This window comes from Chaetodon auriga, chromosome 16, assembly GCF_051107435.1.
Source record: "Chaetodon auriga isolate fChaAug3 chromosome 16, fChaAug3.hap1, whole genome shotgun sequence".
Lineage (NCBI taxonomy): Eukaryota > Metazoa > Chordata > Actinopteri > Chaetodontiformes > Chaetodontidae > Chaetodon > Chaetodon auriga.
In genome coordinates this window covers 19,255,407-19,282,287 of record NC_135089.1, presented here as the reverse complement: position 1 = coordinate 19,282,287, position 26,881 = coordinate 19,255,407, and the positions used below count along the sequence as shown (strand labels likewise).

Sequence of the window (26,881 nt, the reverse complement as noted above, 5' to 3'; positions counted from 1 at the left end):
GGTGAACACTGACATAACCCAGTAAGGTTATGTATGAGAATGTATTCTCTCAACATCTGGGCCCAGGCCATCAGCCAGTCAGTCTTTTTGTTCTCCAACCACGCTCAGCTGAAAGTGTCCGAGCTGTGCCATCAGAGCATCATGGTGCTTGTGGGAGCTCTGGAAGAACTCCTTCCCCATCTGCAGGTTCTGGTCTGACAGGAAGCGCTCCGCCAGAGTCTGTTGTATGGCCTTACGCTCACAGACCCTGAAGCGAATCCCGTGGCTCACGTTTCTCAGAGGCTCCACTATCAGCATCCCGCTGGGGCCGGGGCTTGAGGCCGGAAACACTTTAACCTGTTGACAGAGGGAGAGATCGCGGGCTGATGCTCATGTTTGATATGTTTCCAGGATCAGAAATTAACCAGAAAAAGTCTGAAGACCTTAAAACAAAACCTGAACAAAATAAGAATGTGTATGCTGTTAATGATGCTAAAAAAAAAATAATGCAGTTCAGTACCACAACCCTGCAATATTTACAGCTTTTCCCTTGTCTAGTAGGTAGTAAATCTCTGCACAGTGATAATAGAATCCTTAATTCTCCCCCGGTTGTTCTCAGAGGAGATCAGTACCATTTTGAGCAGATACTCTCTGTAGATCTTCAGCAGAGGGTCGACACGATGCAGGTAGTCCAGGCTTAAGGCTTCTCCTCCCGATGAGTTGGTCAGACGCTTCCAGTGGAGGAAGGTGTGGACATGGAGAGCAGCTCCGTTCATCCATTGCTTCACCTGAACATGAAAGGTACAAGGATGTCATGATGCACCCTCAATCTAATGCTCGCTCTTTTTAGCCCCTTGAGGACTGACAGCAATCATGCTAGCAGTTGTGAAAGAAGCGGTAATAAGAGATGTACGAGCACCACTGTTCATATTATTTCATTCTGTATTTTGTGTCAGTGACAAAGCCAACCCCAGTAGAGCTGAGAGCGCTCCTCTCCTCCAACACCATCCTCTCGTAGAGCTCCGTCAGCTCGGCTCGCAGCTGTCTCTCGTAGCTCTCCAGCAGTGCCGCCATCTTGTGCTGGTCATTGGCTGCACCAGGAATCTGCCATGGTGGATGATTTTTACATTGAGTCATCATGTCTTCAGACTTTAGTTCATTATGAAATATACTGGATTGGGTTAGGCTTTGTGATTCTTCTCCACTTCATATGTTAGAACTTAACGTAGTCTTGCTTTGAGGCTCTTATGATAAAATATTATTATTCTATCTAAAATCCAGCCACCTTTTTGAGAAACTCGCTGGCAATCGAGCTGATGTCCGACCAGGTGTCAGCCCCGAACATTCTGTGAATGGGGTCTGGAGGTGGGGGGTGGGCTCCAGGGCTAGATGAGCCCAACTGAGTAGTCTGATGATGGGCCAGCATCTCAAACAGGACTGAGAGGGCAAGAGCAACAACACCCACACCTCCATAACTCACCTACAGAAGTAACACACACACACAAACACAGAACACAAAGAAAATTACAGTTAGACACACTCTGCATGTAGAATATGGCAGTTGCTAATCTAAATGCTAAATCCATTATCATTTATTTAGTATTTAGCATTGTATAGACTTTTATTGCTCTCTGGTCTAGACTTTCATTTCTATTGCAAAGAATCCTGGTATTCTCAGACTTTGTCCAGATAAATAATACACTTTCCTGATTTTATAGTTTGGTAGCAAACCCTCCAAATTTCCACAGTATTTCAAGTCTTATGTATTTGGAGTTTTGCTTAGGCTGTTTCCTGTTTTATTTTGAAGGATACTCTCTTCATGTGTCATGTTTTGTATGTGTGTTTCCTCTCCTGTTCTCTGCATCACCTGTGTTTTATTAGTTAATTACCCTCTGTGCTTGAATCCCTACGCTGGCTCACTGTTAGATATCAAATTGATTCTGCAGCTAAAAAGCATGTCCCTTTGCTCTTGTGTGAGTACACTGACATGAAAGACTATTTTGACTATGGAGGTGGCGTACCGAGCTAAATGCACTGTACTGAATGGTTGGGAACCTGCATAACTGTAAAAGCAAACAGCAGTGTGATCTGACCTTGCTGTTTCCTCTGAAGAGGGTGAAGAGGTCACGGTTGAAGGCAAACCTCTGTTGCTGGGTCATGCCACTCTGCAAGGTGGAGTACTGCTGCTCCAGAGCCCAAGAGGAGTTCAGAGACAGCAAAGAGGCCAGCGAGGCGTCCATGGAAGCATCAGGAAACAGGCCTGCATGGCTGGAGAGTTATATCATTCTGGGTGGGACTGATACAGTCAAATTTTCAGAACATTATGTTGTGACTCAGCTGTCTGTATGTGGACAGTTTAAATTCATTTGACTCTGCTGGCTCTTTGCATACCTGGCGGTGTCGTATAGACAGTCTAGGGTCTTTGGAGTAGTACTGCAGTTTATTCCCATCTCAGCATCCAGAGTGACTGGAAACAACCACACAGAAACCGATGTGACAATGTAAAACCTCAGCAGTGTCGCTGATCATTCAGCAGGAAGTCAACAGTTTGTGTACAAGCTTCAGCCACTGGGTACAAAGTCTGAGCGCGTGCACACACACGCACACAGCAAACACACTGATCAAATACACCACAGATCATAGGTTTTAGGTTTAGAGAAGAATTCTGTTCAGTCCATAAGGTTTACTGGGACATTAATGAGACACTAAGTCTTTATAATGTCTAAATATCTGAAATGTTAGCTCGGCTATGATAATAAATGTGCAGGTAGAAAGCATATATTGTGCTTATCACAACTTTCATCATGTTGTAGGTTTTTTTTTTAATGATGGCAGATACACAGGTCCTGGTGTAAACTCAGAACCAGGCAGAGAGGGAACGTGGAGATTGAAATTGCTCCAAAATATTGGTGTTAGAGCAACAAAGCAGCTGGAACATTGCATTGTTGCTTCTGCAATGAAACAACAAAACACTTTACTTGAGCGCCAATCTCAGAACCCATCAGCATCATCTTGAGACAGTTTATCCTCTGAGGTCAGCGGTCAGTGTTTCTGGGCTTTCGGTGTAGACAGCAGATATCCGGAGCAAGACTTCCACTTAGCATTGTTCATAGTCCGATTAGCAGCTTGAGATGCAAGAATGGAGATATCTGCACATCCTCCTGACTACCAGTAGGTCAAATTTGTCCTCTGTGGAGGACCTGAACATCTCCCACCCACTGCATACTATTGAATTGACTCCTTTTGCTATCTACAGAAAATATTTAGGGCTTTTCAATGATACCAAATGTGAAGGGGGTGGGGCTTTGGTACCTTTCTCTTTCTCATTAAAGAAATGTCGCCATCAGTGCAAGTGCATTTTATGGGAAGAGGAAAAGTAAGCGCATAATACTTTATATTGAGCACATTTTGGCTTGTTGTTGGCATATTTTGTATAAGTCTCTTAACAACACATTAAAACATTGTCTGAATTATTCGAACTTTAGCATAGTATTTCAGTGTTTAATTATTTTTTTTTTAATGTTTTCAGTATTCTAAATTACCTTACAAAGATTGGGGAATTAAAAAAAAAAAAAAATGTGATTGGATAATATTTTCTTCCTGGTAGTCAGGAGGATATGAATCAGACAATGGTTTCAGCCGGTGTCTCTCAGAACATGAAATAGTGACAGATGCTGAACTTATTTTAAAATGTTTGAAATATGAAGGGCTGCTATCAAAACACGACTTATGACTCATGTGTTTATGATTTTTTTGTTAGGAAGAAGAAACGCATCAATCTGTCTCCAGACTTTAACCAGAAAACACTGTCATGCTCCCATCTGTCACTCTTTCAGCACACACACACACACACACACACACACACACACACACACACGTCAGTGATCTGTGGGCTGTCAGCTGCAGCTTTTGCGGTGTGTTCAAGTGCAACTTTTAACAGAAGACGTGAGGCTGTACAAAACAGTTGGTAAGGTGGTAATATTTTACATTAATACATAGCAAGCAAGGCCTTGAATAAACCAGCATAACAAAAACTGAACAGAAACAGTTTTACATCTCATATGAAACAGTTCTTAAAGATAACTGTACTGATATTGATGCCAGGGAATGCCTTGTGTGCCAGATACAAGCAGAAATAAATGACCAAGATGTGAGACATAACTAGAAAGAAAATTACTGAGTGGAAGGTATTGATTCTTTATATTATACAGTCTGAGTAAACAACAGATTTTCTCATACTAATTTAGAATCAAGTCTCTACTTCATACATGCAGCGTTCTGAAAGAAAGAACTGATCTCATGGGAGAAATGGCCCGGCTTACCGACAGTCTAATCAATTGTCCCTAAGCCCGAGGCCAATCTGTCCACCAAACTTCAGGAAATCCATTCTGAAGTGTTCCCCGCTGACACACAGAGAGACGAACACGGGCGAAAATATAACGTCCTTCACAGAGGTGATAAAACCTCAACTGTGCCTCAAATAAAAGCATTTATATCAGTATCTGACACATCAGGACACGTAATGCAATATATATTACATCAAAGCACGCCAGCCTGTATGAAACTCCATGAATCACAATGATAGCCCTGCGCTGTGCGTGTGCATCTGCGGATGGGAGAGCATATTTTGAGCGGGCCACAGTTACCGTAATTAAACTTACGTGCACATCAAATTTCCTCTGTGAAAATATACATATATACAAGTAGCTCATTTAAAATGCTTTTAAAGTCAGTTAGCCCTACTTTAAAAAAAAAAAAAAACAGTAAGATTCTTGCTGAGATGCTGTATGTTTATAGAAACTGTTCATTTTTAGCTCACGTTTGGTTCGATTTCGTATGTCCTTTAATTCCGAGGACAGTATAGATGCTGTGTATAGACTGACAGAGTCACTGGCTGCTGCAGTCATCCCTCCTGTCTATACTGACTGTGAAGCAATCCTTTCCTGGTGCAACTACAGTGCAGGAAATGAGCGACAAACCTCCCATTCCTTGTTCTGCAAAAATCCATTATTAAGTTCAACTAAATCTAACATGAGACTTCTTCAGTTAGTGATGCTGCAGCTGATACCAGCTCTCTCTCTTACTCGCTGTCTTTGTCACTCCTGGACAAGCAGAATGACAGTCAACATGCCAAAGAATACCGAAGAGGCTTCTTGGGAGCTTCGAGGTTCGGCAGATTTGTTCATGCAGCAGTCAGACAGCACGCTCAGTGCTCGCTGGCCTGTGGATGTTAGTCCTGCATGGCTACCTGCAGACTTTAAGACCCGCTGCTGCAGTTTGATTGATAGACAACCTAGTGTTTAACATTTTGACTTAAATACTCCACATACTTATTTCTGCTACTTTCATGATACCACATGCCTATGAGTTGGTAGATTTTGTTATATACCAGACTGATGTTAGTCTGGATTTGTCCCAGCATGTCATGTACTGTAGGTGTATTGCAAATGTTAAGTTTTAGTACCATGACATATTCTTACAGCTGTGTCTCAGCAAGGAAACAAAAAGAAGGCATTTCATACAGAAAAGAATTTCATTTTCGAAGACACCTTCTTGATTTGTTTAACTCAGACTCTTAAAGCCTCATATTAGTTTTGCTGAACTTCAGAATGCATTTTTGCACAAACAAGGACTACATATTGTCCCCCACCCTTTACAGTGGAGTGACATTATAAAGGGCTACGCCTAACGGACATTTTGACTTGTCTTAGCAGGAAAAGCACGAGCGTTAATTAACTGATCCATTCTCTATGTCTATTTCTCTTAGTGTCCCACTCCCGCTCCCTCTGTAGTTATGAAGATCTCAGTCTATGTGTGAAAAAACAACAATTCTTATTTTCAGGTGAGTTTACACTAATGAAAACATAACAATTATTTTTTTTATTCCATTTTTGCTGATAGATCCTCCCAAATCCTACACACTGGTCCTTTAAACCAGTGCTTTTCCGACTGTGACATGTCAAAATGTCTTCAATGAAAAGGCACATTTTCATAGCCAGAAAGAATGATTACAGAAATATACAGACCAGACCTAAAAATGCAAAACATATCCTTTAAGTTAGCAAATACTTTCAGCTTTTCATTGTCATTTTGAGCAGTCGTTGCAGGAAAAGCAACAGAATAACATTAATGCACAATGAATGTTCCATTCATTGATGCCAGTGTCCGGCTTCATGACACCAGGACCCTGGCACTGGGACACCACAGCCGACTTTTTACAGGTCAAAACAGTTGCTGTGCTTTAAAGGCACAATCTTTGGTCCAAAAATATATAACAGGGTAGCTCTGATATCAAATCTCAAAGTGGAAAATTTAAACCAGCTGTTAGATCTCAGGTTACACATCATTCTTGTGATAAACTGAGTGACTGTATCTTACTTCAGATCAGTAACATTGGTAAACACGGCAGTAAAACATCAATTAAGACAAACACAAAAATGCCCTTTATATCTATACATCAAACTCTTTCTGTAAAACTAATGACGACAATACATTATTTACTCACACCAAGACATTTTTAATTAGAACACAGTTAAGGTTAAAGAGAGGCTGCAGTGTGTTTGCTTGATTGTTTCCCCTTTTTTTGCATGCAGCGTGTGCGTCCTTTCCTCTCCGTATACTCTATTTGCCCTTATAAAGTGGTTGTGGAGTGGCGTGCCGTGACTGTGTGCAGGCGGTGAGATCGTGTGTGAGAGTGTGTGTGTATGAGGGTGTGTACGGCGTGTCTGTATCGCGCAGACATCAAGTTGTACAGTAAAGGATTGACGGCAGCGCTGAGGTAGAAGAGGACAGAGGACACCAGGTTGAAATACTGAGAGAGATAGTATAAAACATGGTGTAAGTGTGTGTCGGGGTGTGGGTACGTGTCGTTGAAGGGTCTGTCATTGTGTGTATTACCATTGTACAGTTCGGATGGTGTCACAGCATATACGTTTGCGGTGGGAGGTGTGTGATTCGGTGTGTTTTGTGATGCCCAGTTTTGCACGCTACTGAGTGTGTGTACGTCTCTGCAGCACTTCCTGTTGCCGTGTGTGTTGGTGTTTGTGCCACTATGGAAACTAGTGTCAAGTTTCACGTCATCATGTGCTGCATCACTGTGTGTTTCAGTCAGTGTAGTCTTATGTGTATCTAATTGAATGCCAGGATCCAGATGATGTGTGCTAGTGCCAGTGTGAAGAGAGTGTTTGTCTGCGCTGATGTCATCCGACTGTGTGTCCACGTCAGTGTGTGTCTCAGTTTCTGTGTCTACGTGAGCGTGTGTGTTGCTTTTGAGTCTGGGTTTTGCACAGATACCACAGCGTATTTCATCTCTCTCTGTGTGAACCTGCGCGCTCGTCTTCCCAGTCTTGACGTCCATGTCTGAGTCTGAGTGGCTAACGGGTGTAGCAACAGTGTGTCTGTTCATATCAGGGAGAGAGCTAACGCCTAAGTGTGAGCTTGCGTCTGTGTTTGCGTCCTGTCTGTCCGAACCCAGAGTGAAGGAGAAAATGGTCCGACCCACATGGAAGGGCAGCCAGCACAGGACAAACGCCAAGACAATCACTCCTGGAGAGGGTGAGGGGACAGACGGGCAGGGAGGGAGAAAGCACAGGGGGAAGACATCAGAACCATTAATGCCTGAAGCAAAGGTGGTAGAAGATATCTCTGAAATACCCAATCATGCTAACCTAACCAACTTTATTTTTAAGCTGTGTCAAACATTTTACTACGGAGCCCGGGACCTGACACGGGGAAAAAATAAATAAATTGTGGCCACGATATAGCTATAACGTGCGCACGAAATATTAATTTGTTCCCACGAAACACTAATTTGTTCCCACGAAGTACTAATTCGTTCCCACGAAATACTAATTTGTGGCCACGAAATAAACATAACGTGCGCACGAAATACTTATTTGTGGCCACGAAATAGGTATAACGTGCGCACGAAATATTAAATGATAATAATATTATTCTTGGACAGCTGGGTAAGCAAATCGAGCGCACCTAAACTTCAGTAGCCTACGGGATATCTTCAAGGTAAGTTTCTTATTATGTTTTTGTTAATATCTTGTCGATATGTCCCACATTTAGACAGTTATTTTATCTACTACAATGGGTAGCTGCCGTCTCACCCGACTTTGTATCATCCTGTTACTATGCTCATCCCCAGCCTAAAGTAAAACTCAATCGCTGTATCCCTGTCCATCGTTGTTTAGCGCCTCTGTCAGAGAAGGTCCGCTCGATTTGCTTACCCAGCTGTCCAGGAATAATATTTTTATCATTCAATATTTCGTGCGCACGTTATACCTATTTCGTGGCCACAAATAAGTATTTCGTGCGCACGTTATGTTTATTTCGTGGCCACAAATTAGTATTTCGTGGGAACGAATTAGTACTTCGTGGGAACAAATTAGTGTTTCGTGGGAACGAATTAATATTTCGTGCCCACGTTATAGCTATATCGTGGCCACAATTTATTTATTTTTTTCCCCGTGTCAGGTCCCGGGCTCCGTATTTCCCTGTTCACATCGTTATTAAAAAAACATTTTGAAAGTGTCAGGTCAGCTGTGTCGACTCTTCCACACTTCAGTTTAGACACTTCATGTGTTAGCAGGCTAACGTTAGCTCTGTCAGCAGTCGTGGTTGGTCCGCAGGGTGCATGAATCACGCCCTGTTATTCTAACGGGAGCTGTCCCAGCTGTGCAGTCGCACTAATTCAGCACTGACTTCCTCCTGATCCTGCCTCCATCCAATATGAGTGAAGACGTGTAGGGTGCAATGAAACCATTAAACGTTGGCATTCATGAGTGAATGGCTGAGTAGCCAATCAACAGCCCAGACAAGGGAGGCTGAGAAACAGGAATTAATGCACATTCAGCATTTCTCTTGAATTTAGAGGTTTGCATGTCTCTCAATGCTTGTAGTCGCACCCAGGTCAATAACCATCAGCCACTGCTGGTGGTCAGTGAGTTCAGTTAGTGTAATAAGTGTAAAAATTTGGTCAAAATGAATCTCTGCTTAAGCACTTGTTACAGTAAAGGAAGTGCCAAAGGGTGTGTGGTGGCGAGTGACTGTTTCTCACCCAGCATTTTGACAGTGTGCCGGTGACTCTGCTCTCTACGGCTGCTCTGTGGACGGAGCCACAGCGTCCGTCCAATCAGGCTGTAGACCAGGCCCAGGATGCAGAAGGGAACCAGGAAGTACAAGTTGGAAAGAATCGTCATGGCCGACAGCAGTCCAGAGGAGATGGCGTAGTGCGTGCAGCGGCATTCTCTCTTGTCGGTCTCTCCTCTGTAGCGTCCTTCTTCCCTTCCTCCTCCCTCATCTTCTTTCATCTTATTTTGCCGTTCTCCCTCAACTTCATTCTTCCCGTGTCCTTCACCTCCTACCTGATCTCCATGTATCCTCTCATCTTTTTCGCCTATTGCCAGATTTCTCTCTTCTTTATCTCCAAACCATTTTAGCTCCATGAGTCTTTCACTCAGTTCCTTTTTATCTTTTTCTTCCCAGTTTATCCCCTCTAGCCCTCCATCCATCAAGGTTATATGTCCACTTCCTTGTTCCCTTCCACCTATCATGAACCCTCCTTTTTCTCCTTCCCTGCCTGTCCACCCTCCACCCTCCCTCCATTGGCTGACCCCTGGCTCCTCTCCCCCAACTTCCACCACTCCAACCATGACCAACACCGGTGCTGCACTGACGGCCGCACCCAGCCAGAGGCAGCCAATGAGAGCCCTGGTTCTGCTCCTTGTCACCAGGGTCTTGGCGGTGATTGGCCAGCAGACCGCCACATACCTCTCCAGGGAAAGAAAGGTGATGTGGAGGATGGTGCAGAAGGTGCAGCACTCTGAGAGGAACATCGTCAGCTTGCAGGTTAGCTCTCCAAAGGGCCAGGGCCAGGGCTTCCACAGCTGGGAGAGAGAGAACAGTGATTTTACCCTGACATCTTCATTTTCACCTTTACTCCACTTCATGGCAACATAGCTGTTCCACTCAGATGTGCACTGGCCTTGTTTAAAGGGCACAGCCTGGAATGCTTTATTGGGAGGAAGAACATGTTTCAGACAAGAACAGTGATGTTTTGCAACAAGACAGTGGATTTAACCAAGAACCAATTAAAATGTGTGTATCAACGCAAGAGAAAGACTGATGATACACGTGCCAACTGTAACTGATTTCCACAAAGTTGAGAACATACAGTACAGTCTCATCCTCCATTGCATCAGTCAACACTGACTGGTTAAGTACAAATATATAAAAAATAAAAAACAGCTGAGGAATAAAGAATTGCAAATTTTACAATAATTATTAAAATAATTTGTATTTTCTCACACATACAGTACAGTCTCATCCTCCATTGCCATTGTGCAGAGGAAATGACCACAGAATCATGTCAGAAAACTCTGGGTATGACATGACTCTTGAGTGTAATAGAAGCAAACTTAATTTGGCAGCAGGGATTCCCCTCAGGGGAAGACAGCGATGGCTTGTTTAAACCACTTTTGGACCACAGTTCTCATAAGGAAGCAAATGCATCATGTCCCCACCTTCATTCACATCAGTACTCTGTAATTTGTGGTGTGATGCACCTTTAGCCAAAACATCAGTATGATTTATATCACCGTATATGCATGCACGTAGAAAGGTGCACCTTGTGTGTGTGTGTGTGTGTGTGTGTGTGTGTGTGTGTGTGTGTGTGTGTGTACCTTATACAGATCCAGAGGCAGCAGCAGCAGTATCAGCAGATCACTCACAGCCATGCTGCTCAGGTAGAGGTATGTAGAGCTTCTCATGTGCGGTCGGAGCCAAACCACCAGAATTGTCAGTATATTTCCCAGAAGGCCGAAGAGCATCAGTAGAATGCAGATGACAGTCACAGACACTAGAACATGAAATATTGACATGTTTCATCAGAACCACTTTGTATTCATTTCACAACTGTACACACTGTCAGACATGAACGGAAAATGAGGAATACTTTGAATTTTACTGTACCATGTGAACTGCACCAGTCAGCCTGTGAAAATTTAAAGGAATAGTTCAACATATTGGAAAATCTGCTTTGCTTTCTTACTCGATGAGGAGACTGATACCACTCTAATGTATGTGAACTAAATACGAATCTACTGCCAGATTAGCATAGCTTAGCACAAAAGACTGGGTAAAAACTTCAGTCCTGCACTGCAGCTGCTGCACAACAATTTTCCTCACAATAAATCATGTCTGGCTACATAAGCAAACAACCCCATAACTGTCATTACGTTTTGTTTCAAATACTGATACGTTTTAGTGCTCCTGTAGCCTAATAGTTAAGGTGGATACCACATAACTCCAACATCCACCTCCTGGCTGGGAACCTTTCTTGCGTGTCATGCCCTTCTCTCTCAGCCATATTTCCATATTTTTGACATTGACTGTCAAAGGCCGAATACTAATATATAATATATACAATAGTGAGTCCTGATGGGTACACAGACGTATGTGTTGCCATTAAGCTGAGCTTGTGTGAAACCTGGTAGAAAAACAGAAAAGTCCAGGAAATCTGTGAAATGACTGGGATTGTCCAAACATTGCCATTAAAATAGAATCTTCATGTGGGACCCCTTTCACTTAAGAGTAGCTAATTAAAAAAAAAAAAAAAAGGTTTTCAGGGCCTTTAATGCTAAGCTAAGCTAAGCTGACCAGCTGCTGGTGGGAGCTTTACTGCACAGACAGGGGAGCGGTAGCAATCTCTCATGTAACTCTCAGCAGCAAATGAGCATATTTCCCAAAACGATGAACTATTAGTCTAATATCAAAGGCAAGACAGAATTGATCTGATGGGGGCGAGTTTAGAATTGTGCTACCCAGATAACACCATCTGCTTAAGTCAAACAAGATAAACATGAAAGCCAAAGAGGATGGGACACTATATCAGATGCAGCCCCACTTTGTGATTGTTTTTTTTTTTTTTGGTTTTATTTTGTTTTGTTTCCCCAAAAAGTCTTGGCTGGTGTAGCTTTAAATTTCCATTTCTAAAACATCATGCAGTAGCACTTTTTTGCTTTTGTTCTTTACCCACCTAACTCGATCAGTCCAAACACAGGCTCGTCCCACAGGCACTCTTGGTTCGAGCAGTTCTCTGGGAAGCCTGAAGGGAGGTTACAGTTTTCATCTTCACAGCCACCCAAATCCAAAAGATCCATGATGACGCAGGATGGGGCTGAACAGAAAAAGTGAAAGCGGAGAAAGCAGCGGGGGAGAGGTGTGTGTCCCCCAGGTTACAAGGCGCAGAGGTGACGCACACCGATGGATTTCCTATGACACTCGATCACAGCCAACACTGAAGGTGGTGGTCAGGGTGGACAACTGCTGTCTATTCTGAACGAAACAAAACAAAAACACATATGACCACATTTGTAAGAAATCGCCCACAGTAATCATGTGATGTTGCTGTATGTGAACACACACATGCATGGACGATGTGCACTTTGAGACAGCTCAACCCAGGGTTTAAATCAACACTGCATGCCACTGTGTACATTATGTTTATGTTACTTATTACTTCAAAATCCCTAAAAGATCAGCTTTTATTAACACAGAAAATTACTGTATGACCATCGGCACACACACCTTCAATATCAGCATATACACTCATCCTTTTATCACTGAAGTCATCCATACAGTGAAGATGAACCAGGTAAAGAATCAACGTATCACTTCTGCATCCACCCACAAACCAACCCGTACCTAAAACTCTACATTAGTGTATATGGCTACAGGAAAATTACAGTCATTCACACACACACACACACACACACACACACACACACACACAAAACATGTACCTTTAACTTAAGATGAAATATTGTGATGTACTCACTGACTGAGAGGAGCTTCAGTTCCTGGTGTATCACCTGCTGCGGTCGCTCTCTTGTGCTTTGAACAAGACTTATGCACACACACACTCACACACACACATCTATCCCTCCCTTCACTCATTCTCTGCTCTTATTGCTTCCTCTCTCCTCCTCTTGACTCATCTTTGACTGTCTGAACGACCCTGTACAGTTTAGCTGTTTTACATTATGCCACTCTGTAGGAATTAAAATAAAAAATATTCCCATTATGACATTTTCAGTACTTTATAGCTTGCAGAGTAATTTCAATGTAATAATAGATTCAAGACCAGGATATAGTGAAACACTCAAAATGATCTGTATAGCAATAGGCAGTGGTGCAGGAAGTATTAAGATCCTTTATTGAAGTACAAGCGTCAGATCACAATGTAAAAACACCTCATTACAAGTAAAAGTCCTGCATTCAATTTCCCACCAAAGGAAGCAGTATTTTCAGCTAAATGCACTTAAAGTATCAAAGTAAAAGCAGTCAGTCTTCACAATAATGGCCCCTGTAAGTGAAAAATTACATGTGTGTCAACCAGAGAGAAAGACTGATGATGCATTTGCCAACTGAAACTGATTTCCACAAAGGTGAGAATGAGCATGAATAAGAACAAGATGATAAAAGTAGCACGACTGCCTAGTTTCCATTAGCATTTTGAATAATACACCTTTTATAGCCACACTATTTACTTTCTTAGAAAACCAAATGAAGCCGTTTCTTTTAAAGGTTAGATTATTATTTAACATATAAACTAATAAAAAACTTGGAATAACGTTGGAGGACCTCAACACAAGCAGTTAAAACAACCAAAGAGCTAACAGAACAAAGGCAAAGTGTCAGGGAGAAGAAAACAGTGAAACTGTCAAAACAGAAGCCTATTAATTATGTATGATTTTTAAATTTTTTAAATACAAAATACAGCCAGAGATTTGCATAAAATGTTACTAAAAAATATTAGGAAAACTCATTGCTGATGCAATATTCACAGAAATCATCTGCTCAAGATCCATCCAAATTGCTGGTTTCACACAAATGTTCTTCCTATGAACAGGAACACTGATTTCAGACACAAAAATAACTCCAGAAATGGCAACAAGCATTGATGTGTCTGACACAGCTGTACAGAGTCATGTACAGAAATCCTCACAGAAGTCAAAAGTCTCTCAACTGTAAGAGTGAACTGCTCCAAGCAGCTGTTACCACAGCTTCTATGTCAGCTGCAAAGGATGTTAATGGTACATCAGTCAACACTGACTGGTTAAGTACAAATATATAAAAAATAAAAAACAGCTGAGGAATAAAGAATTGCAAATTTTACAATAATTATTAAAATAATTTGTATTTTCTCACACATACAGTACAGTCTCATCCTCCATTGCCATTGTGCAGAGGAAATGACCACAGAATCATGTCAGAAAACTCTGGGTATGACATGACTCTTGAGTGTAATAGAAGCAAACTTAATTTGGCAGCAGGGATTCCCCTCAGGGGAAGACAGCGATGGCTTGTTTAAACCACTTTTGGACCACAGTTCTCATAAGGAAGCAAATGCATCATGTCCCCGCCTTCATTCACATCAGTGCTCTGTAATTTGTGGTGTGATGCACCTTTAGCCAAAACATCAGTATGATTTATATCACCGTATATGCATGCATGTAGAAAGGTGCACCTTGGGTGTGTGTGTGTGTGTGTGTGTGTGTCTGTGTGTGTGTGTGTGTGTGTGTGTGTACCTTATACAGATCCAGAGGCAGCAGCAGCAGTATCAGCAGATCACTCACAGCCATGCTGCTCAGGTAGAGGTATGTAGAGCTTCTCATGTGCGGTCGGAGCCAAACCACCAGAATTGTCAGTATATTTCCCAGAAGGCCGAAGAGCATCAGTAGAATGCAGATGACAGTCACAGACACTAGCACATGAAATATTAATATGTTTCATCAGAACCACCAATGTATTTCACAAATGTACACAATTTTATCGTACCATGTTAACTGCACCAGTCAGCCCGTGAAAATTTAAAGGAATAGTTCAACATATTGGGAAATACACTTTCATGCTGAGAGTTAGTTAGTTGAGAAGACTGATGCCACTGTCACATTTGTGAAGTGAATATGAAGCTATAGCTAGCAGCCAGTTGGTTTAGCTTTGCACAAAGCTTGCAAACAGGAAAACTCAAAATAAACTAGCAACTACAGCTGTCAAATAAATGTAGTGGTGGAAAAGCTATAATATCTTCTGCCTCATAGCAAAAAAGAAATAATAATATCATTCATCAACAGAATTATAATAATATGACTGTCTGCATTGCTCTTCTGCTCTAAATCTACATTTCTAGATGCTACCAATCACAGAGGTGGATGGACTTGTTAAACAGACTTTGTAATGTGACACAATAGATCTAGAAGTTCCAATAAGTAGCCAAACAGATCAAGAGCATAAGTCAAGAGGAAAGTGGCAAGAGCAGTGGAAGACTGGACAACTGGAAGGTTTCTTTGCAAAACAAAGTCAACTAAACATTCAGAAATATGGGCAGATGTCAGAAAGAGGAAGTATTATTTAACAGAACAAGACTGTGTTGCATTAATTTAAACAGCGCACTTAAGATTGTTAGTAGGCATCCAGTCGGTCTATGTGATCATTGCCAAGTAGAGTCAGCAGATTGTAATTATGAACCATCACATGCTGTATGTGAACAGTCAAGATGACAGATTAAAGAAGAACGCAGGCGTTATATGATGTGGTAACCACACGCGCGCGCGCACGCACGCATATACACACCTGGTGGGAGTGTCGCTGCCTCCTGATAACAGCTTTATTAGCGCAGTCTGCGCTTCACACTCCGAAGCAGAAGGGGGCGCTGTTGCCCTGGAAACCACCTCAGGGTTAGTCCAGTCTTGTCAGTGCGGCTCTCCATCGAGGCAGCTGACCGAGTCAAAATGGCTTTGAGAGCTTCATTGAGGAACAAGTGCGGCTTGTCAGGTATGTCTGACTATGTAGGGACATTGTGAAGAGGTGATTTGATTGTCTGCGTCGTTTTTTTCAATAATATTGACAACTGCCACCTCGCCTGCTAGAGCCGAGTTAGCCGTGTTAGCTGCAGTCTGCAGAAACTGGAGCAAAGGTCACAGGACACCGATGCTCTTCAACTTAACCATCAGTCATACAAAAAGCCTGTAAATGCTTTTACACCTACAGGCACCTGTCATTGTCTTAGCAGGTCAGGTTGTAGTTAATGTGATGTAAGTTACTGACTGAGTTCACAACTTGAATGATGTCCCCTGACTGTGATGCAGCGTTAAGGACAAACCGCACTCAAATGACCTAAAATGTTATTTAAAAGACGAGAGATTGAATTAGAGAAGATCTCCGAGGGGCAGTTATTGAAAATAATGTCAGTCATGATCAATAGCACAGCAGCACTCTAGTTGATCAAGCGGTTTAAGTCATCTAATTATATTGACAATGAAAATAATGGTTAGATGCAGCCCAAATGAACAAAAGTGTACAAAACAGAACGGAGTGGTTGTAACTGATTGAGTGTGTGTGTGTGTGTGTGTGTGTGTGTGTGTGTGTGGTTGGAGGGTGGGATATTAATGGTGCCAGACTAATGATTAACAGGAGGACACTTATGACTCATTACAACAACAACAACCAGGAAGCTGGCAATACAGATAAGCTCAATCAAAAGTAAAGTAATTAACCTGAGGTCCCTGAGTGAAACTGGATGGTGCATTTACTTTTACTTTGTGTGTGTGTGTGTGTGTGTGTGTGTGTGTGTGTTTGTGTGTGTGTGTGTGCGCGCACGTGTGTGTGCGTGCATGCAGGTCTTCTTTCCCAGTGGTCCTCCTGCAGCAGTCATGGCAGAGTGTGTGTGTCTCCCGTCCTCGTCGCTCAGCAGAGGAATAATTCCACCTCGCCTAAACTCAAAGTGGATTTTGACCAAAGCACGGGTAACGATTTAGCCATCGTCACCATCACTCTCTCTCCTGGAACCCGTTATATCGCAGGGTTCTTTAATCCAGACACTGGAGCATTCAGCTAAAAGATCATCATGTCTGTCTCCATGTAGGTGTGGCTGTGATGTGCCTGCAGAGTCCACCGGTCAACAGCCTCAGCTTAGATTTCCTCACAGAGATCAGCATCGCTGTGGAAAAGCTGGAGATGGATAAGAGCTGCCGAGGCCTCATCATCACCTCGGTGCCGTCTCCTGATCATTAAGATGATGTTGGCTTTGTTTATATTATTATAAGTTGAAGTGTATTATAAAAATGCTTCTAATCTGCGTGTGTGCGTATGTTGCTTCAATCCAGAGCCAGCCCAAGGTGTTCTCTGCCGGGCTGGACATCATGGAGATGTACAGGAAGAGTCCAGAGCACTGTGGAGAGTTCTGGAAAGCCGTTCAGGAGATGTGGCTGAAGCTCTACGGCTCCAACATGGTCACCATAGCTGCCATCAATGTACGGATTAAACACAAACAGAGAAATAAGAGGCTCAAACGTCTTGCAGATTAGCCCTTAGCCCACCTCGTCACTGCTTCCACAGGGTTCCAGTCCAGCAGGTGGCTGTCTGATGTCTCTGACGTGTGACTACAGGATAATGGCGGACAACCCTCGTTACACGATCGGCCTTAATGAGACGCAGCTCGGCATCGTAGCGCCCTTTTGGTGAGGAGTTATGACAACGCCTGTGACTGTCGTTGTGGTTATGTTCATGATGATCGTAGGATTCAATTACTGCTGCTGTCTGCAGGTTTAAGGACACCATGATTAACACAGTGGGCCACCGAACCACAGAGATCGCTCTGGAGTTGGGGCTGCTCTACAAGCCTTCAGAAGCCCTGACGGTAGGACTGGTGGACCAGCTGGTACCTGAAGACCAGGTCCTCACCACAGCCACACAGACAATGACCAAGTGGTTGAGTATTCCAGGTATAAAACACACTATATAGCTCTTTAAGAATAGGAGGTTTAGGTTATAGCATACCATAACATGATCACATTGAAAAGGATACATTAAGAATGTAATTCACATCTGATTTTTGTTTAGTGTCAGAAGTCTAGATCAACTGGCGAAAACAAATAACACTCAATGTTATTTTTAAGAGTCTTTATCAGTGTGAACAGGCGAAATACACAGAAAATCCATAATGATAACTAGATACTGAACTAGAAAATGTCCTCCACCAAGGAGGCAGTCAGTGCTCCTTACAAAACTGCCAAAGAGTGAGTCTCAGCAAAAACTCCTCTTCAGGAACCCAGGAAGCAAACGAAGATACTCTTGTGTTGGCAAAGAAAAATAAACCTAAACCTAAAAGTGCCTAAACCTTGTGTCCAGTAGACAGGCTTAGTGATTCTCCAACAACTCTGGAGTGACCTCCCATAGTGTGGCCAGCACGCTGCTGTCAGCTTCAGGGAAAGTGAAAATTTGCTCAACAAAGTAGACAAGTCAAATCATGTCAGTAAAGATTCAAAATAGTAAAGATAATAGAATGAAAAGACACGCAGACACACTGTTAGTTGTGCTGCTGCTTGACAAGCAGGCATGAAATTCATAGCATATTATTGTCTATAAAATTATCTTAAGCTTAAGTCAGGTCACTGAGAACTATACCGAATTAGTTTTAAGGCCACTGGAGGTCTGTGGGTGAGCTCACTGTGCACCTGTTCTCTTTACAGACCACGCCAGACAGATCACCAAGTCCATGATGAGGAAGCCAGTCATCGACAAGCTGATGTCCAACAGAGAGGCTGATATTCACCACTTTGTCAGCTTCATCACCAAAGAGTCCATTCAGAAGTCTCTCGGCATGTATCTAGAGATGCTCAAGAAAAGAAAGAGCTAGAGGGCAGCGGGAAACATATAGAATGATACACACTAACACACACACACACACACACACACACACACACACACACACACATCAGAGGGACTTAATGACACCAGTTGAAAACACATCTGCCTTCAGTGTCTTTGAATACGACTGTTAACTGTAACACTATAACTGTTTAAATTGACCGTACACTAGGCCCTGACCCCGACTGCTGCAAAGCCTATCAAGCTTCCTTTCTCACACGGCATATACGCAGTTTACTACAACTGTGGCACATTAAAATTTGCAGTAAATTTTTAAAACAGTGAGTCTCCAAGTAGGCACAGAAGTAAACAGGCACACATGTTCATTTCTGGCCAAGAACAGTGGAAAATGTTGGCTTAAAATGACAAGTGTTGCGAGCAGATGTTATCAGCTGCGGATAGCTAAAGTAAGCTAATGCCAACGGCAAAACTGTTCATTGAAACTGACTCATTTTGAAATGAGCACCCCATAAATTGGTTATTTATGTGCACATGATGGTCAGTTAACTTGATTTGAGGATGAGGAATGCCCACCATGTTCAGCAAAAGTAACAGTATTTAACACCCCAAACCAACAAAGACCCGTAGCCTGTTAGCTTACACTCTGTTAGCATATTGGTACATGTTCCACTCCGGAGCCATTTTTTTTACTATTATTATTGTAACCTGTGACCCCACAAAATAACGTATCATCTAATGATACGCTCCTCGCCTCGTCATTAATGTTGGTATCATTAGCTTACAGCTGCAGTTAGTAAGCTAGTTAGCTGGAGATGCTAACATTTAAAGCAGATAAGCCTCCCCGTTAAATCCGTTCTTTCCACGTTTGTTCATGTGTTGTTGGTTTGGGGAAAGCAAAAGAAAGACACACAATCCAATCCCAAGCTCGACATACCTGCCGTGCCGAGTTTAGGTTGCTAAGCCATGATAGGACGATTGCTCTTTTGGGGGAGGGGTTTGGAGAATGGTCAGTTATCATCACAGACAGGTCTTCATCATTTAAGTGCCTAACCTTACTGTACCTTCAAGAGCCATAACATCGAATGACAGTAAGCTTGGGTGCATTTGAACAGCCCACAGTGGGCGACGCCTTTGTCCTCTCTCACAGATTTATCCACGTTTGATTCTCTTAATTGCATTTTAACCAGAAGTTAATGAGTTATTAATGTGGTCCATGGATTGATTAAAAAATGAATTGAAATGTAAAAATTTTGGCATTGTTCTCATTCATATTTTAATTTTTTCACAGTACTTTGTCTCAGGAGTCTTTAAGTGAACCTCATGGTCTCACTGGGAAATAAAGTCTTACTTTTGGATATCCAGAAACTCTAAAAAGTTGGCTAGCACTACAATCGGTTTGAGAATCACTGCCTAGGTAAAACTGTGGTTTCTTCAGTGGTTTCCAAATTAAAAATGGATCTATAAGTAAATCTTAATAAGGCTAACTTTCATTAAGGCTCCTTTTATTTAGGGGCGGCTGTGGCTCAGGAGGTAGAGTGGTAGTCCACCGATCAGGAGGTCAGTGGTTCGATCCCTGGCCTTGGCAGTCCACATGCCGAAGTATCCTTGGGCAAGATACTGAACCCCAAAACTGCCCCTGATGCTGCGCCATCTGTGTGTGAATTCATATGTACGTCACCTTGGATAAAAGCATCTGCCAAATGACTAATTGTAAAAAACTTGACTTATGTTTTTTGCTTCCAAGAAGCAAGTTTGCAGTGAAATAATGTGGAATATTTCTTTATTTCAGTCGTGTAATTCATCACCACATGGTCGGCGAGAGTTCCCGCACTGAGTAGTTAGAATTCAGACTTAGCCCAGAGGCCTGTAGAAGAGTTGTGGGAGCTGGGATTCAGACAGCAGGAGTCTAGCTCAGCTCCACCTCCACAGGGAAATGGTCGCTGACGGCCAGTGCCTGAGAAAGAGCAAATACTGTCACTTCACCGTAGTAGGAATCGCTAATTATGTGTCAGGCAGTCAACTGTGTCAGTGCCATGTTTTGCCTGGCCTAGACGTGAAACATAGACGTGGTCAAGTTAGCAATAATAAATGGGCAATGCCCAGTTAGTATTTCAAAATAAAGCTCGATGGGAAATCTTTCAGGTGACGATTGCAGCTTGCTTTGGTTTAAGCACCAACACTGCTTGGTTAGGTTTAGGGAAAGATCATGGTTTGGGTTAAAGTAGGTACAGTTTTGCATGTATTTGATGTGTTGTCAGTTAACTTACGTAGGTTTAAAAAAAGTAAAGGCTGGCTATTGGTTTCACATGTACTTCAGCACCCTGTGTGAAAATCGTCATCCACCCTAATCTCCTCCATACGTGGGCTTTGCCCTCTTTTTGCTGTGTTCATCCTTTGCCCCTGTCATTATTGCCCCCTGCACCTTCATACATGTGTACTGTTCACATCTAGGCGAGGCAAAATCTGACACTGACAGCTATCTTCTGGTGGATCATAGGATCAGTTACACACTTTAGCCTCACACTGAGCTGTACATACAGTATACTGGTGTTCTCCTTATTTTAGCCCACCAACCAAAAACATCTTCTGTAATGAGCATCCTTGCTGAAATAGTCCAGCATGTAACCCTCTGTAAAGTGATGAATTGTCTTCTCTACACTTTACACAAACTTTGTAACACTTTAAACAAAAATGTTAGTTTGTGAGCTTCAGAGGTGCTGCTACCTCTGGACAGAGCCAGGCCACCTGTTTCCCCTCGTTTCCACTCTTTATGATTAACTGAGCTAACAGGCGTAGCTTCCTATTGGCTGAACGGGCACAATAGTGGTATCAATCTTCTCATCTATGTCACCACCAGAAAGCAGAAGCATATTCCCTAAAATGTCAAACCAGTACTTTAAAAAGTAACTGAATACCTTATGAAAAGCAGTGTTTCACCAACAGCGATGTCCCCATGAGGAGGAGGAACAAAAATTTTTACCTGATTCTGGCTGAGATTCAGCTCTATCTTGAAGTTGTAGACCTTGGCGCTGCCCTTCACCACTCCCCTCATCATGTCATTGGTGACCACGATCCTGCAAGCATAGGCAGGACGTAAGAATCAGTGTGCGTGTGCGTGTGTGTGTGTGCATGCATGCAAATGTCTGTGTGTCTACCTGTCGTAAAGGCAGTTCCTGCTTGACACTGTAGAATCTGCCACATCAGGGATCAGCCAGTGGAAGTACTTGTCGGTGAAGAGGCGGATCTTCTGCCAGTCGGAGCCTTTTACATAACTGCAGTCTGCGTTGAAGTCGCCCAGCAGGGCGATGTCCTGCAGGGAGACTGTAATGGTTCAACCACTCTCACCCCCATCTCATCTTTAACCACATTAATCAGCCTGTATGCTCCACCTTTTTTTTTACACAATGCCACTAAATGATTGATTTTGTGTGTGGGTGTTTGGTGAAATCATTCACGTTGATGTTCCAGCGGTTGTGGACATCAGTCACCACATCGTAGAGAGCGTCCACTTCCCTCACAGCGAATTCTGGAGAGGTGTGCTGGGGGACCAGAGCAAAGCTCTTCACAGCTAGGAGACAAGAAAGAGGAAGGAGTGGGTGAAGAGAGACATGCTTGAAGGAGGAGGGGCAAGAGCCTTACTGCCTTTTGAATTTGGCAGGACACCCTGTTGGCTGACATAAATCTCTATGGTTGTAAGCAGAGTTCAACTGAGGTAAGTTTAAAGTCCCCCTCCACTCAAGAATCTGATTTACTTATTGTTCCTGCGCTTGGTTGTTTGAGCTTCACTGTGCACAATGATGTATGTGCACAGTTTGACTCTTGAAGCCTGTTTTCACATTCATCTGCTGGAGGACGACAGGACCTCAGGATCTCATCCCACACAAGTTTAGCTATCAGTTGATCACCCGACAAATGGGAAAATCTACATCACTGGTGTCAGATGGTGAAAAAGCAGGATCCCTCTTCAAGAGCCTACCAGTGTATTGAGAGGAGAACATGACGACGAAGGGCTCCCTGCTGAAGGTGCCTGTACCACAGGTGTAGTTTTTAGCCACGGACACCATCTGCTCCCTGGAGAGGAAAGACACTGTGCTGTGTGCTTTGTCCTTCTGACAGCGTGCAGTTGCTCCTTAAGATTCACAGTAGTTCAGCTTCTTCCGTGGTGGAAGTGTTGCCTCTGAAACTTTACTTTGGTAAACTTCAGTGGGTGAGGCTCATCAGCTCTGTCTCATCAGCTATTCACAGCATGACTGGAGCATTTCCAGAAGTCACTCATATGCATTTTGTATTCATCAACATTTTCTGCTGAAATTTTAAAAGCATTTTAATTTCCAAACACATTTTTGAGCATTTTGCACCCAAAAATACAATGTGGTGAGACAGAGACATAGAGTCACACACACACACTGCAGGCCTGAAGTAAATAACACATTAAAACAGAAATATTCCTGTTGCTGTTCACTGATGTGAGGTCAGATGATTTATACGCAAGATCATTTTACAGCTGCGATGGCTTTGTTTCTTGCCTGTCTGTGTACCTGTAGAGGAAGAGATATCTCTCCTTGTAGGTGCTGCGACCCAGAGGCTCACTGACGATGTACTTGTACTGAGGAGAATCTCTGGGGAAACACACACAGACAGAGATGAAGAGCATCATTTTGTTTCTCATATATCATAATGTGAGTTTAAGAGCAGTTCACCTCACTACAGACTACAAACCATACACATTCTGTGTAATAACACTGTGCATGCTCTGTGGAAGGGGTGTAGCTGGTCTAACTTGTTGACGTGCTCCATGAGTTTTTCGGTTGCAGACAGATCGCTGTCTCTGACCTCCTGGATCAGAATGATGTCATAGCGGTGGATAATCTGAAAAACAGAAACACAAAATGCCAAATTTCCTCTTAAACTGCTGCTGCCAAGGGGCTTTTTTATATTTTTGATTTGTAGATCTTTAAAATACGGTTCCCCTAAAACACACAACAGGTGACTCAAACTGTGTTGGTTATTGATCTGGGTAGAAAAGGTCACTTCACTAATTTTACACATATAAGTTACGTAGCAATGTGAAATACAGCTCATACTGTGAAACAAGGTTGTATATGTTTTTTCTGTAACTGGAGGTGAAAATAACCACAAAGATGTCATAGTGATGTCATCAGGGTTGCATGGGCTTGAATTGTTCAATCCACATTTATAGCACAAAACCCTGCTGAGGGCCATGGGCATTCACCAGGGTTTAAAGACATGATGAAATGCTAATGATTGCATTATGGGAATTATGGGACTTATTTTTTTTCTCTTTAAAATCTGTATCTTTTGAGTTCTCCAACTTTACAGTATGCAAACTAAATATAATGACTTTCTTATCTTCTTAACATGCTCCCATATTATGACAATGGAGGCCAGATGCAGGCTGAACCTTGAGGTATTTTACATATATTTCACATGTGGGTATTTGTGATGAGATACCGTCCGAGAATAAAGGAAGAGTGGATGCATAATGCAGTTTCAGACCTTGCTGATGATGTTCATCACCTCCTGATTGGAGGCTTTTGTGCGTCCAAATGACTTGATGTTGAAGGCTCCCAGCAGCAGGGAGGCAGAGAGATGCAGCAGGGCCGAAAAGAGCCCCAGAGCACACACCAAACGCATCCTGGGCTAAAGAGGTCAGATATTCAAAAAAAAGACTTTAGAAATCATGCAACAGATTACAGTGCAGTCATGCTTCACATCACGGGACCCTGAAAGCTTCGTCTTTATTACCTAGCCTTACCGTGGGAGTCAGACATGACACCTGGACACATGCTCACATGCTCCCTACTCCAGTTTATCTAACTGCAAGTTGGCAACTTAGTGTTTGATGTGCTGCTTTTTGCAGAGGCCGAATTCATGTCGGGACGCTGGGTAAAATAACAATCCAGTCACAGAATATATCATCCTGTTGCCCTGGTAACACTGGTGTGGAAGTGGGCAAAGGTTCTAACATCTGGAAGCTGAAAGCAGCAGTTCTGGTGTGGTGACCTTTTCTTATGGTAAACCACACTGCTGCTGTGTGTTAATCAGCCAGAGCGCAACCATACCTTGCGTTACTGTAACATAAAGTATTATTCTAAACAGCAAACAGATTGTAGCATTATTATACTGAGTAATGCATCCAACAAAGGTATCCATCATGCCTCACAGTGGAAGCTTTGTTGTGCTGAGCTGTGAGAGTCAGAGGTGCATATCTACCTGTTTCTGTGAGGCTGTGTGGGGAAGGAGGAGGCCTGTTGTCAGCAGAGCACAGTTTAGAACACATTTTAGAGTGTCATTTATTCTCAGTTAAATTTGTTAACCATGTATCCTCCTGATAGCTGTTTCAGTGGCACCCTGTATATGAAAAACATCTGCACTGTCATTTGCAGGCTGAAATCTGAAGTGTCATGGAGGGGCTGCACTGTGCCCATCTGCACCAGCTGGACAGAGGAGTCGGCGTCAGTGTGTTCACTTTGTTTTCACAGTGGAAATATGTTGCTCACCCTCTGGTGGGTGCCACAGAGCACGCCATAACAACCAGACACGAGAGCAGTTTCCTTCCACACTGATGAACCGTTAAATGAGCCAATAACCCTGCAAGACTAAAACATCCACCTGCCTACAAATTATAGATCATATATTCACTGTGTACTACACACTGTTTTCAACACATATCGTCTGTCTCTGTCAAAAATACATCCTGCAGGTTGTATATACCGCATACAGACATGTTTTATATGCATATAATGTGTTATTTATGTTGTTTACAATTTACAGAAACACTTGACTTATATAGGCATTGTGTAATGTGACTCATTATTGGTTTTTATGTATATATACACACCTATTTTTTCTTCACTTTCTTGTATGTATATGATGGTTCTCTGTTTCTTTTACCTTTCTTTATTCAGCTTTGTCGTCCTGTCGGCTGTATCTCTGGTTCTACTGGAACTCTTTGCAACATTGAGAACGACTTCAAACCAGTTCCATTCCTGGTGTGTGTCTGCAATAAAGCTGACTCTGATAATGAGATGAAAGCTATCACTGAGAACTGAAGAGCTGCCAGATCTGGATGTAGAACTGCCACGGTGGCAACAGCAGATCCATTCAGAGCCAGAAGTCAGGAACAACTTCAAGTGCAAGTTTGCAATGCAAATGTACACATTTATCCTCTGACCACATGTAGCTGGTGGTAATGACTAATATGGTAACAGTAGTACTGTGTGACATTTACTGCTGAGTACTGAGTGTACTGCTATGATGTGTTGAGAAAAATATGTATCTGAAATATCTTTTTTCAAATAAATAAACAATGTAAAATGACAATATTTGCAGTGTACTTTCTGAAAGGAAAACAGATGTTTATGCTTTAGCAGTACACCTGATGCTTTGAGAAACATCTGTAATGCTTTAAAAATAACAAATGCACCGCATTTCCAAAAACATAATAGAAATTCACTTTCAAACATGCATCTTAAAAATATTCCACTGTACAAGGATGCTAACATTGGTTACTTACTCTTACATATGTTTGCTATCACATCCGTTGACTTCTTACCTGCTGCCACTCTCCCTCTCATCTGCTCACCTGCTCTGCCAGCACTCTTCAGCAGTCAGACACACCCATCTGCTCAATCACCTGACAGACACCTGGGACTCATCACTATATGAGCACAATTCATGCAAGACTCTCCAACATTTATCCTCGGACGGATTTCCCAGTATCGACCCAGCCTGCCTTTGACCTTGCCTGTTCTCCTGTCCCCGGGTAACTCCCTCAGCTTTGTGACTGACTACGTCTTTTGCCTTGCAGCAGAGCTCCGCAAAGTGTTCAGCCTGGGGGCACAGGGGGCTGTCACAGCCCAGGGCCTCCTAAATCTCCAGCAGGGGGAGCAGTCTGTGGTAGACTACTCCATTGACTTCTGCACCAAGGCCTGACAAAGTGACTGGAATGCGGCTGCTCCTCATGATGCCATCATGCATGGGTTGGCAGAATATATCAAAGATGAACTGGTTTCGTACAAACTGCCATCACCCCTGGGTGGGGTAATCGCACTGGCTATCCGAGTGTACCTCCGCATCCAGACTCGGTGACAGGAGAGGTGTTGGGGAACACCAGTTTGTCGGCCTTTGATTCGACTTCGGGCCACACTCACCTCCACCTCGTCCTCAGCCCTTGGCACTCCCCAACAGGAGCGTCCAGAGC

At 42.9% G+C, this 26,881-nt stretch overlaps 3 protein-coding genes across 3 annotated transcripts; 1 reads left to right on the top strand and 2 right to left on the bottom strand.

Moving 5' to 3' along the window:
- Positions 1-78: 78 nt before the first annotated feature.
- LOC143333897 (uncharacterized) lies at positions 79-12,146 on the bottom strand. The gene is made up of 10 exons (XM_076752271.1): positions 12,023-12,146; positions 10,668-10,843; positions 9,044-9,872; positions 7,273-7,524; positions 2,371-2,446; positions 2,073-2,247; positions 1,265-1,459; positions 949-1,083; positions 612-767; positions 79-336 (listed from the first exon to the last, which is right to left on the bottom strand). Exons 1-10 carry the CDS (start codon positions 12,144-12,146, stop codon positions 79-81), a joined length of 2,376 nt encoding a protein of 791 aa, XP_076608386.1.
- A 3,579-nt stretch (positions 12,147-15,725) lies between these two features.
- On the top strand, positions 15,726-19,905 carry eci1 (enoyl-CoA delta isomerase 1). The gene is made up of 7 exons (XM_076753635.1): positions 15,726-15,822; positions 16,668-16,793; positions 16,913-17,040; positions 17,154-17,300; positions 17,386-17,507; positions 17,593-17,771; positions 18,519-19,905. The coding sequence occupies exons 1-7, from the start codon at positions 15,780-15,782 to the stop codon at positions 18,683-18,685; spliced, it is 912 nt and encodes a 303-aa protein (XP_076609750.1). The 5' UTR covers positions 15,726-15,779; the 3' UTR covers positions 18,686-19,905.
- A 658-nt stretch (positions 19,906-20,563) lies between these two features.
- LOC143334355 (deoxyribonuclease-1-like) lies at positions 20,564-24,312 on the bottom strand. The gene is made up of 8 exons (XM_076753124.1): positions 24,175-24,312; positions 23,438-23,526; positions 23,196-23,276; positions 22,634-22,728; positions 22,113-22,225; positions 21,813-21,967; positions 21,638-21,731; positions 20,564-20,611 (listed from the first exon to the last, which is right to left on the bottom strand). The coding sequence occupies exons 1-8, from the start codon at positions 24,310-24,312 to the stop codon at positions 20,564-20,566; spliced, it is 813 nt and encodes a 270-aa protein (XP_076609239.1).
- Between the last annotated feature and the right edge of the window lie 2,569 nt (positions 24,313-26,881).

Excerpts from the sequence above, each read along its gene's own strand:
- LOC143333897 (XM_076752271.1), bottom strand. The coding sequence starts at position 12,146 with ATGGATCTTTTGGATTTGGGTGGCTGTGAAGATGAAAACTGTAACCTC. Across the intron at positions 7,525-9,043 it reads GCACACTGTCAAAATGCTGG|GAGTGATTGTCTTGGCGTTT; the intron begins GTGAGAAACAGT and ends CACCCTCTCCAG. Across the intron at positions 337-611 it reads GAGAGTATCTGCTCAAAATG|GTTAAAGTGTTTCCGGCCTC; the intron begins GTACTGATCTCC and ends CTCTGTCAACAG.
- eci1 (XM_076753635.1), top strand. The coding sequence starts at position 15,780 with ATGGCTTTGAGAGCTTCATTGAGGAACAAGTGCGGCTTGTCAG. Across the intron at positions 16,794-16,912 it reads GGATTTTGACCAAAGCACGG|GTGTGGCTGTGATGTGCCTG; the intron begins GTAACGATTTAG and ends GTCTCCATGTAG. Across the intron at positions 17,301-17,385 it reads TCACCATAGCTGCCATCAAT|GGTTCCAGTCCAGCAGGTGG; the intron begins GTACGGATTAAA and ends CTGCTTCCACAG.
- LOC143334355 (XM_076753124.1), bottom strand. The coding sequence starts at position 24,312 with ATGCGTTTGGTGTGTGCTCTGGGGCTCTTTTCGGCCCTGCTGCATCTC. Across the intron at positions 23,277-23,437 it reads CTCATGGAGCACGTCAACAA|AGATTCTCCTCAGTACAAGT; the intron begins GTTAGACCAGCT and ends GTGTTTCCCCAG. Across the intron at positions 21,968-22,112 it reads ACAACCGCTGGAACATCAAC|GACATCGCCCTGCTGGGCGA; the intron begins GTGAATGATTTC and ends GTCTCCCTGCAG.